We start from the raw sequence: 12758 nt of genomic DNA on the forward strand, positions 1-12758 counted from the left end.
GTTCCTTAAGTGACCCTGCATCAAGTCCTTCACCCGATGTTAATTCTTAGAAAATATGGCCGCAAGGGGTGAAACTACTTTTCACTTTATCTGTCTATTTTGAAAAATCTCGCCCTGGCCAGATTGATTGAGGCGGTGCTACTTTTCAGTATATGTCTATGTAAAATTTCGAAAATCATCTTTTCAGAAACAATTTTCCCTGATTTTAAAATAATTTCACTGAAATGTTCCTTACATCCCAATGTGATCCATTAAAGACCTGGCTAGTTTTCACAATATGTCTATATGGAAAACTTAGAAAATCTTCTCAGAAACTATTGGACCGACTTTTAAATATTTTCACAGGAATGTTCCTTAGTTAACACTTTAAATATATCAAAATTATTATCATTTTATTTCTTTTTTATATTTATTTTATTGTTGATCATTGAAGATATAAACTTTAAACCGCATTAATTTATTCATTGTAACAATGCAAAATATTGCAAAATTTATGGCCATTTTTAACTTTTTAAATAAATACATATAATCATGTTTTTATACGCCCGTTTAAAAAACGGGACATTTTGTTTCACCTGCGACACTTGGACGGGCAACGTCTAGTATTTTGTCCGATCAATAACTTTAAAACATTCTGTACAAACATGACTAAATTTGGTATAATTTAATATGTCGGCCAATTTCCATAACCAGCCATTTCGCTCTTGTTACTCAAAGAGTTCTCACCCTTTAATTATAGAAATTGCCTTAAAGGCCTAGTTTAAGGAATGTTTGTCATGATAATCCTCTGCATGCATCTTCTGCTGATTGCACTGGTGTCACAGTAGGGGCCAATTTCCTGTGTATTCGTTTATTGGCTCGGAGCCATTTAGGGTCCATTTATATACTAAAACATCCAAAACTGCACCGCAGGATACTCAGATTTAAGATCTGATAAGACAATTAGGCAATAAGTTTAAGATCAATTAACAGAGGTTGTGTAGAAATACACGTTGTTGTTGTTGTTTTTTTGTTGTTTTTTTTTTTTTTGGGGGGGGGGTCACTTATAGAAGGCTTCAACTTAGACCTTTAACTTGGTCTTGTCCGATCAATAACTTAAGCATTTGTCCAATAATCTCCAAATTTTGGTAAGAATGTGTATGGGCATAATACCTTGGACGAATTCGATAACAAGGCAAATCGCTGTAGTCGCCCGAGAGTCATGGCCCTTTTAATTATGGAAATGTCTAGAGCACCATTAAATTTTTACTCCGGTGAGCGATTTAGTGCTATTTTTGCCCTCTTGTTTCAATTCCTATGGTCAACATTTCTTCTTGTTCTGTGTGATGTGAATAGTTTTAGTCACACAAAGGAAACTAAGAAAACATATTTACCCCTCAACTTCCATTCCTTAAATGAACTGCCTTTCGGCACTTGCGTTTATCAATTGATGAACGCAACATCTTCGGATATGTTCGGTTCGCAATTCATCGCATAACAATATACATGCAAAATATTGATCTTGTTATTGTTTGTATTGTGTTAGCAGGTCCCGTAAAAATATAAATCAACATTTAATAAAGTGTTAATTTATTATATTTTAAATGTATTGTTGCCATAAGTGTTTCAATGTACGTTTAAAAATATTTTCAAGTGGTTGATCTTTTCCCGCGTTATTGTGACGTCATTTGAAAAAATTTGTTTCAGGTTACAGTCGGGTCGTTCTATTTACCGAATGGGTTAGAAACGATTACTGAAAGGTTTTCTTAAATGAAATTAAGTATTTCGGACTCCACACACTTTGACCAGTCCAATTGCGTTCATACCCCGATAATGACATCAACCCCGCAATTCATTCCTTAAAATATTTTATACCACATGTATAAATGTTACACGTAAAATATGTACATAATGTTGAATTGCTGCGCTTCTAAGGCTGTATAACCATAGAGATGAACTCTGAAATACAAAGAATAACACAAAAAGATAACTTTGTTTGAAGAATAACAGGACACTAGTTAACACTCGTCACATACAGTATGTTTTAATGAACCATATCATATTTTCTTACTTTTAATAAGAGTTTCAGAATTTTATTCTCACTTTTTGAGGTTTCAAATGTTCACACAACACTCGGTCACATCACAGGTGATAGATTGTTTATATGTTGATTAAAAATTTCAATAAAAATGGACTCGACCGTGAAATCCGGTATGTACATCGTTTCTTTCTTGTATATCAAAGCACTAAATATCTTCAGATGTGTTGTTTATCTCATTATATGTACCCATAATGATTTTAATCAACATTTAAGAGACAAGCAATGATTCAGACGCCTGTAGGTCACATATATTTTACAATGAATAAATTAATACTTTCTTACTTTTAATGATCTAGTTTTAGTCTTCGATTTCTTAGTATGAAGGAATGAGTTATCTTTATCGACGACGCCGTAGGTGTAACATATTTTCAAAATAATATAAGTTTACATAACAGTTCGTAAATAGCCTTTCCAGTATAACATATTTAAACCTGCATAGTCGACGATGCCGTCGCCGTCGGTGTCCGCCTCCTTGATCATCTCCTCAACCTCCTCGTCGTTCAGCACCTCGCCGTACGTGGTCATGATGCGACGCAAGTCCGCGTTACTGATATTCCCCGTGTTCTCCTTGTCAAAAAGCTGCAACACAAATGTGAAGACTCATTGGGTCATAATCGAGGTACTGTTTTAGCGTTTACTTCATAGTTCACTTACGGCAATTTGGGGAAACAATTTTGTCACGTGGCACAAGCATGTTAAAACGTGCACACAGGATGAAGGGCAAAACAGCACAACTCAGGAAAGTTATTTGCATATTTCTGCGTTATTACCTCGCTCCTTAATAAGTGACCTAGCTTTACCGACTGCACCAATTCATAAGCTTTCCGAAATTGTGCGTTTTGTCTTTCAGAACGTTTCAGTTTTTGAGAACATTCAAACATTATTTTCCAAACACGGCATGCCAACGTACACACGGTTGACCAATTTGTTTTAAAAACGTCTTAAATACCGTAAATATTCGTTGTGTAACGGTCCGCTGTAGGCGGTGGAGGTGCGTTCATAATAATATTCCGTATAAAACGGAAGTACGTTCATACCGGATGTAAACTTGGTTGGTAATATACAAATTAGCAAATCCCGGGCTATGTGAGAATAGAGAAGTTAGTGTATATAAAGACCAGTGGACCCCTTCAGGATTGAGCATGCTTTTTCCCTGAAGGGATCTGTTGGTATTTGTTTCATTACGCCAGAACGCTCGGCTATCTGGAGTTTCTTTTTTTTTGACTCGCACGTTTACAGTTGCAAGTGTTTTGAAATGTGCACAAAACGTAAAACATTCTAAAAGACGAAATGCACATTTTCGGACTGCTTATGAATTTGTGCAGTCGGTAGGCTAGGTCTCTAATTTAGGATCAAGATAATAACGTAGAAATGCGTTAATTTATTTTCGGTTACGCTAATAGCTGAATACAAACTAGTTCCTTTTACATACTTTAAAAGCTTCTGTGAGCTCTGTCTCAGGGTCCGTGTCTTTAATTATTTTCGCCAGGATGTTAAGGAATGCCGGGAATTCGACCGTTGCGTGACCTGTGTAAGAAAAACTTGTTTAAAATAAAATAAAGTTTAAATTTAAAAATAATCATACTAATCATCATAATAATCGTCGAATCCTGAAGCAAAATTCCTGTAAAATCGTTCTCTTGAAGAGAAAAGATGTTAGGTTAAATTTGACATTATTCGAGTATACTCGTGTACATATATTTACCTTCAGCCTCTACGGTGCTAGCGAAGTCTGTTATAACAGAACACACAATTCACAAATTATAATTTTAACAATCATGACAAATCTCCAAACAGTTGGCGTGATGTTGATACCCTTCATATACATGAGAAACTAATAGTTTTTATTGGGCTTATGCGGAGGTCACAAGTGCCGAGTATGGCTCCCGTTTGAGACTTGACAGCGCTACGACACAAACAGTGAAACAGCCAGCTAGACTACTATCCTCAATGATCTGGAATGTCCAAATATTGTCTGAACGCAGTCATATTCGTTCGGAACAAAGTCTTATGGATCGGGAATGGTCCGGAGAGGTCGGCCAAGCTCTCCCGTCAGTTATGTGCGTCCTATAACATTCGGGAAACTTTTGTATAGTCGGATTACAATCGTGATTATGGCGTGACACATTCTGCTGTATCGGATCAAAATCGTAGCAATGTCCTGTGTTGTCTGGACGGTGTCATAAGGAACGGGCATGATCCGGAGAAATATTTCATTGCCGTTTCTTGCCGATGGAGTCCAGATTACGCATAGATCTTGCGAAGTCTTCCGTCAGCGTCGGTTTACCATGCGAAAGATACTAATAGGATCGAAAACAGAAGCGAACAGTACATAACACGCAACAACATCCGAATCGTTGGAATAACAGATGAAATGTAAGAGAGAAGGCTGAGATGACAAATATGGAAGAAATAGCCTTTTTGAAAGAGAAATTTGTGACTAATGTAGTCAACGATGTTGATATCGCACATACAAACAAGACAAACACACAACGTGATATTATAGAAAAATTCAGTCGAGAATGCTGAAAGACAAAATTCTCAGAAACAGGACTTGATCAATGAGAACCTCACCAGAGAGAATCAACGGGTCCTCTGTTCATGAAACGCAAAACGAGCAATGAAGTGGAGCGGGCGTGGATGCAGAATAGTATGATATACTATCGGAAGTTGAACAAGACTATTGAAGTTTACGATGAAAACAATGCATGTTCCTACTAGGCTTACCGAGTCACTCAATGCACTTTATTCTTCAAAACTACGATTTTATACCGTTATTTTAGTGTAAATTTTATCCGATACCTTGTTTTGGTCAACGAAGGGTATACTCATCGTTTTCCGAGTACAGATCGCCAGTTTTGGAGATAGATCAGCACATTAATGAAAATGCTTACTGGTTCATTCTGTAACTTTTTAGACCCCAGGTTAATCCCAAATATTGTATATCTATGGCACACTCAAATAACAATTAAAATGCGTCGATTGTTTTTTCCTACTCCATGTTAGTGTACTATAACATGTATAAGAAGAGTCATTTTGATAACAACCTCAAAACTCCCTGCTAAAAGAAGAATTGTCATTACATTTTGGCTGTTAAATATAAGGGAGGCACGGTTAATCTTTAATTAAAACAGCGTTTACTAAAGTTTTGACGAACTACATTTAAGACGTTAAATTGTTGGCTGTCTCAACTCTTTATCTGGCATGCTTGATTCTGTCCATACTCGAAGTGTGTTTTTACACCATATTCGTCTGGAGTTCATTAGCTATGCGTGTATTAAAGCACTGTAGGACCTTATTATTCCCAGATCATTTTCTTCACAGGTCTGGGAAAAATAGGATCCTATTCTTCACAGGTCTGGGAAAAATAGGATCCCATTCTTCACAGTTTCAAACTGTGACATATATGATTGACCAAAATGGTGGTAAGCAAGAGAATCATATTCTTCACAGATTTTTGATAAATTTGATATTAAAAATGTAATAATAAAAAAGAAATAATAATAAAAATAATAATAATAATAATAACTATAGCAATAATGATAATAATAATAATAATAAGAAGAAGAAGAAGAAGAAGAAGAAGAAGAAGAAGAAGAAGAAGAAGAAGAAGAACAACAACAACAACAACAACAACAACAACAACAACAACAACAACAACAACAACAACAACACATATTCTTATAACTACGCCTTATACAAAAATAATAAAACATATTCTTACAACAACAATAACAACACCACCACCATCAATTCTTAAAACTAAAATTGTCTCTATATATCGGATTGTGTCCCCGAGGGTGAATTGTAACACTATCGTAAATCATCATCGCAGCTCGACCATATCAGGCAAGCTCGGAACAGAACTATCTTTAAACCAAAACTCTTCTAGCACTGGTATTCACTGCTTGCCCGAAATTTTCCACTGCATTGGAATACTTTTTCCAGTACATCTGTCTATGCCAACATAACTCACGACAACAAACACAATGCCATCTACCTTGACTAGGCATACACCAACTATTACGGTGCCAACAAGAACCAATACTATTCCTACTTATACCACTAAAACCCGTACAGCAACAACAACAACAAAACTATCTACAAAAACCGCCACTGCGCCTACAACTGCAGCCAACTAACAGCAACAACAACAGAAACGACAACAACATACTCAACGATTCTTTATGACAATATTATATACGCATATATGTATATCAACAAAATATATCTGCAATACTGGAAATAGCAATCTGTGATAAATGTGAATCAGTTGTAAAATTTACTTTTTTTTGTTAAAAAAATGATGCGATTTTTGACCTGTGAGGAATATGATGTCATGGTACATAAAAAACCGGCTTCGATCACAAATTTCTCAGGAGCTGACAGTCGGGACATATATGTACGAAATGTGTGACAAATGAGATCTTATTTTTCCCAGCTGTGAAGAATAGGATCCTATATTTCCCAGGTGGGAATAATATGATTTGGAAAAATAAGGTCTTACAAAGCACCCTTTACAATATGCATGAAATAAAATGATTTTTCGCGCTTCTACTATAAATTATTGAATCTACATGATTAAGGATAAATTGTAAAATATATGTATAGGGAAAAGGGATTAGAAGGAGAGGGGGAGGGAGGAGAAAGAGAGGGGAGAAAGATTAGAGAGCAAATGGAGGGAAAGAAGATAGGGGATAAGGGAGGGGGGAACGAGAGGAGAAAGAGAGGAGAGAAAGGGGAGGGGAGAAAGATGGGGAATAAAGAGGGGACGAAAGAGGAGGAGAGAAAGATAGGGGAGGGAGATATGAGGGAATTGAGAGAGAGAGGGGAAAAAGAGAAGGGGGAGAGAGAGAGAGGAGAAAGAGAAGGGGGAGAGGATGTGGTAAAGAACTAGTTGGAGGTATGGAGATATACAGGCGAACGTGTGAAGTGACAGGGGAAAAAGAGCACGGAAGGAGATAAAATGCGGAAGTTGAGAGTTTGAAAGCACATAAGAAAGGTTTTGGGATTTAAGGGGAAACGATGGGATGGTGTGTTAAGGGAAGAGAAAGTGTGGGGAAGAGAAAAAAGGCTAAGACAGTTGGATAGATCTCGAAACATGTGCGACCACAAACGCATGTACGAGGTGGCTCAAAGAGCCTGAAGGAAAGACGGAAGAGATGAGACAGATCTCGTACCATGCACGACCACACGTACGAGCGGAGGCTCTGAGAGCCAGCATCGCTAGTTCCCGTACAAATTCATCCAAGATTTGAAACCCTTGGATTTTGTCATAATACACAACTTGAAGTTTTAAATAGCAGATTTATATTACATTTTCGTGGAAATGTTATTTGTACAAATTCATGCAGTGGTACGGAAAAACACTACATGTTATAATATTATATTTTAAGAGCTCTATTCTGGAATGACAATTCTTCAAAAATGAGTTAATTGCCTTATTTTAGCTATTTAGTATTATTTTTATGCCTTCCGTTTATTGCTTATTCAGTCTATTTATATTATTATTAAATATTTTATAAATAAGTGTATTATCATAATAACAATGGTATACAGTAAGGCCTTTGGCCATCACAATGAAAGGTGCGAAAATAGGACCATGAAAGAAAATATGACTGTAGTTGCATACCGGCAGAAAATGATAGATTAACTCTTGAAATATAGAGAGTTCTGAAACAGTGCCGTATACAGTGCGACATGGAGGCACCACGCCCCCGCATACAGTATGCGGCAGATAATTCACTGCATTTAGATCGTGTAACGGTGCCCCGCATGAAGCACCATTTGAAACACTGTTTAAGATGGGGGTTTTATCATTGCCTGTTTTGGGCAAAGAATTGATACAAACATGAAGAAAATAAATTAAAATATAGTGGCCGAGAAACTAAACAATAAATTTGCTTAGCCTAATGCAGGAAAGGCATCATTAAAGGAAAACGGTGAAATTTTGAATTTTATTTCACTTCATATCTAGCAGGCTTAATAATATAAACTAGTTGTGTAAAACTCCGGCCATTTATGTATACAATCCTATCATGCAAAAGGTTACCAGGCTCGCTGAGCCTGAATCGGAACCTTTTTGTGATGATCTGACGGTGGTAACCCTGGAAGAGCACTGGAAGAGGCTTCCTCATTACCGCAGGTGAATCATGACTTCCTCGTTATCAGAGGTGTATCACAGCTTCTGTGTTATCGTAGGTGAATCACGGCTTCCTCGTTATCGTAGGTGAATCACGGCGTACGCGTTATCGTAGGTGAATCACGTCTTCCGCGCTATCGTAGGTGATTCACGGCTTCCGCGTTATCGTAGGTGAATAACGGCTTCCTCATCATCGTAGGTGAATCAAGTCTTCTGTGTTATCTTAGGTGGATCTCGTCTTCCGCGTTCTCTTAGGCGTTATAATAGGTGAATACATGGATAAGAAAGAACAATCGACGCATTTTCATCGTCATTAAAGTGTGCAATAGATTAACCCAATTTGTAATGAACCTAGGTTCTTCAAATGACCAGAATGAGCCAGTAAGCATTTTCTTAAATGTGCTGATCTATCTCCAAAACTGGCGATCTGCACTCGGAAAACAATAACAATGCCTTAGATTGACCAATTTCGGATGAGAATTACAAAAAAAGAGAACGGTTAAAAATTGTTGTTTTGAAGAATAAAGTGCATTGAGTAAGTCGGTAAGCCTAGTAAGAACGTGTAATGTTTTCACGAGATATTTTAAAACGGACATGCTTTTCATCTAAAACAAGCGTCATCGTAAATTAGAATTGCTCTTCATTCGGTGCAAAAGGTCGTTTCTAAAAATATCGTTTTAACTTAAAAAACAACAATGGTTATACTCACCGAATCGAGGACATTTTTCACCCAAAACAATAAACCAGGAAACCTTGACTCACCAGACATTACTGCCCTTGGTTAAGATACATTGTGTTCATTCGGATCTCCTCGGCCACTTTTATCGAAAACAACCTCGGATGTATGCAGGTGTCAAGAACACAGACAAACGAAGCTGGTTGTAAAGAACACAGACTTAACGAAGCTGGTTGTAAAGAACACAGACTTAACGAAGCTGGTTGTAAAGAACACAGACAAACGAAGCTGGTTGTAAAGAACACAGACTTAACAAAGCTGGTTGTAAAGAACACAGGCATACGACCGGGCAGTTAAGACGTATGTAAAGAACACAGATATGCAGGTGGACGGACAAATGAGACAGTGGAGCTGGATGTAAAGAACACAGACATACGGACGGACACACAGATATACGGACGGACAGTGGAGCTGGATGTAAAGAACACAGACATACGGACGGACAGTGGAGCTGGATGTAAAGAACACAGACATACGGACGGACAGTGAAGCTGTATGTTAAGAACACAGACATACGGACGGACAGTGGTGCTGGATGTAAAGAACACAGACATACGGACGGACAGTGGAGCTGGATGTAAAGAACAAAGACATACGGACGGACAGTGGAGCTGGATGTAAAGAACACATACATACATGTACGGGCGAACAGTGTTAAGAACACAGACATACGACCGGAAAAGTGGAGCTAGGTGTAAAGAACACAGACATACGGACGGACAGTGGTGCTGGATGTAATAAGAACACAGACATACGGACTGACAGTGGAGCTGGATGTCAAGAACACAGATACACGGACGGACAATGGAGCTGGATGTAAAGAACACAGACATATGGACGAACAGTGGAGCTGGATGTAAAGAACACAGACAAACTGACGGACAGTGGTGCTGGATGTAATAAGAACACAGACATACAGACTGACAGTGGAGCTGGATGAAAATAACACAGATATACGGATGGCCAGTGGAGCTGGATGTAAAGAACACAAACACACGGACGGACAGTGGAGCTGGAAGTAAAGAACAAAGACATACGGACGGACAGTGGAGCTGGATGTAAAGAACACAGACTAACGGACGGACAGTGGCGCTGGATGTACTTAGAACGCAGACATTCAGACGAACAGTGGAGCTGGATGTAAAGAACACATACATACGGACGGACAGTGGAGCTGGATTTAAAGAATACAGACATTCGGACGGACAGTGGAGCTGGATGTAAAGAACACAAATGTACGGACGGACAGTGGAGCTGGATGTAAAGAACACAGACATACGGACGGACAGTGGAGCTGGATGTAAAGAACACAGATATACGGACGGACAGTGGAGCTGGATGTATATAACGCAGATATTCGGACGGACAGTTGAGCTGGATGTAAAGAACACATACATACATGTACGGGCGAGCAGTGTTAAGAACACAGACATACGGCCGGACAGTAGAGCTGGGTGTAAAGAACACAGACATACGGACGGACAGTAGAGCTGGATGTAAAGAACACAGACATACGGACGGACAGTGGAGCTGGGTGTATAGAACACAGATATACGGATGGACATTGGAGCTGGATGTAAAGAACACAGACATACGGACGAACAGTGGAGCTGGGTGTATAGAACGCAGATATACGGACGGACAGTGGAGCTTGGTGTAAAGAATACAGACATACGGACGGACAGTAGAGCTTGATGTAAAGAACACAGACATACGGGCGGACAGTGGAGCTGGATTTATAGAACACAGATATACGGACGGGCAGTGGAGCTGGATATAAAGAACACAGACATGCGGACGGACAGTGGAGCTGGATGTAAAGAACACAGACATGCGGACGGACAGTGGAGCTGGGCGTTTAGAACGCAGATATACGGACGGACAGTTGAGCTGGATGTAAAGAACACATACATACATGTACGGGCGAGCAGTGTCAAGAACACAGACATACGGACGGACAGTGGAGCTGGGTGTAAAGACCACAGACATACGGACGGACAATAGAGCTTGATGTAAAGTACAAAGACATATTAACATACTGTGGAGCTGGATGTAGAAGAGCAGTGACATATGGACAGTGGAGCTGGATTTAACGAAATAAAACAATACATTCTTGTATTTTAAGTTTTAATTAAATGAATTTTAATGCATAAAGGACTGAATGGCAAACATGCTATAAAAGCATTTTCTAAGAAACAATTTTGCCTTGTTGAGTTTGTTTAATACCAGTGCAAGCAACTTATTAGTATAGTCACGCTTTTGAACATATGAATGGTCAAGCAAAAGGCAAAGAATAAAGATACAAAAAGACAGAAGGACGAATGAACATATGATATGTAGTTAATAACAATTAAAATATTTCAATAGTCACAGAAACATTCAAACTAATGCAATGTAAGAGATATATAGGATATGTGAAATGTGTGATCACGAACTTTACCAACCGATTTGTGAAAAATGTGCTCGGGTGCCCTGTTTTACAGTATACTTTTTCACAAATGGGTTTGTGAAGTTCGTGATAACATATTTCACTTAGTTGTGAAAATTAAGATAAATGAATTGTGTAGTCTAACATTGCGGAATGAGGTCCGACTCAGCTGGCTGCTGCACCAATATCTTTAGTGCGATTTTCACCCGCAAAGGTAAGTTCATCTTCGCCATGTCAGGTCAAACACAAACCTACACTCGACCTCGAGTCGAATCTTAAACTACCCAATATATATTATGTTATGTCCCGCCCATGGGAGTAAAGTTGAAATAATATACGCATTTAACCTACCCTCGACTTCTAGTGTGCTAATGAGGTCACTGAGGTCTGCCTCGGTCGGATGCTGCCCGAGGGCCCTTAGAACCGTGCCCAACTCGTTGGTAGCGATCGTCCCGTCCCCCTCCTTGTCAAACAGGCTGAACGTCTCCTTATACTCTGCAGGCAAACAGTATTCGTGTACTTAAATTGTAAGTGTTTGCAATCACCCGAATTCATTTTATCTTTCGAGTAAGTTCTAGTGAAATAAGTCATTAATTAATCCGAAAAATCCACCTACATGTACCTACCGACCCCTTGACATAGTCCGAGTCAAGCTGCAATTAAACAGTTTTTTAAGGACGGTCTAGATGTGTACTCTTCAGAACGAGAATCTTAGTCGGCAAAAATGCTACTTGTAGTATACCATAATTTGGTGCGCTACTGGATACGGAAAATTTGTAAAATTTAGATATCATTTAGCACTTGTCAACAATTATAAACATGTTGTTTTGTATTACATGTATACCAAACAAACTATTGTTCACCTTTTTCTTTATATAAAATTCATGCAGTTTATACCTTCTAGTTGTTCTTCAGTGAAAATGTCCGACTGAAAAAAAATTAAAAAAAATAACAAACCAATAACATTATATTAACAATCCAATAATATTACAATCACAATCCAATACTATTCCAATACATACGTTTTGAAAAACTTATTTGAACGTCTGTAATACTAAATGTCCTTATTTAGTATGTACACGTGTAACGTACTGATTGCCGTTTATTACCGTTTTTATATCATAAGTTTATACAAAATACAGTCGGCGAATGGACTCACCATTTTTATTCCTTTAACACGTGCGTTTAATTTATGGGATTATTTCTTCATGTTTACATTTAGACGAGTCCTACTATTTAAAATATATTGATTATAATTATCAATAAGACAATGAGGCAAAGATTAACAAAGGCCTAAGATAGATTTTGTTACTATCTGTCATACAACACAATTCAAACTTTGTCGCAATGCGGTAAGATTTTCTGTTAGAAA

The 12758-nt window shown here is 38.2% G+C and overlaps 1 protein-coding gene across 1 annotated transcript; it reads right to left on the bottom strand.

Moving 5' to 3' along the window:
* Window positions 1-1569: 1569 nt before the first annotated feature.
* Window positions 1570-12619, bottom strand: LOC128208017 (neo-calmodulin-like). Its single transcript, XM_052911297.1, has 6 exons — window positions 12546-12619; window positions 12284-12314; window positions 11738-11881; window positions 3513-3607; window positions 2512-2659; window positions 1570-1938 (listed from the first exon to the last, which is right to left on the bottom strand). Exons 1-6 carry the CDS (start codon window positions 12546-12548, stop codon window positions 1910-1912), a joined length of 450 nt encoding a protein of 149 aa, XP_052767257.1. The 5' UTR covers window positions 12549-12619; the 3' UTR covers window positions 1570-1909.
* Between the last annotated feature and the right edge of the window lie 139 nt (window positions 12620-12758).

This window comes from Mya arenaria, chromosome 11, assembly GCF_026914265.1.
Source record: "Mya arenaria isolate MELC-2E11 chromosome 11, ASM2691426v1".
NCBI classification, from domain to species: Eukaryota; Metazoa; Mollusca; class Bivalvia; order Myida; family Myidae; genus Mya; species Mya arenaria.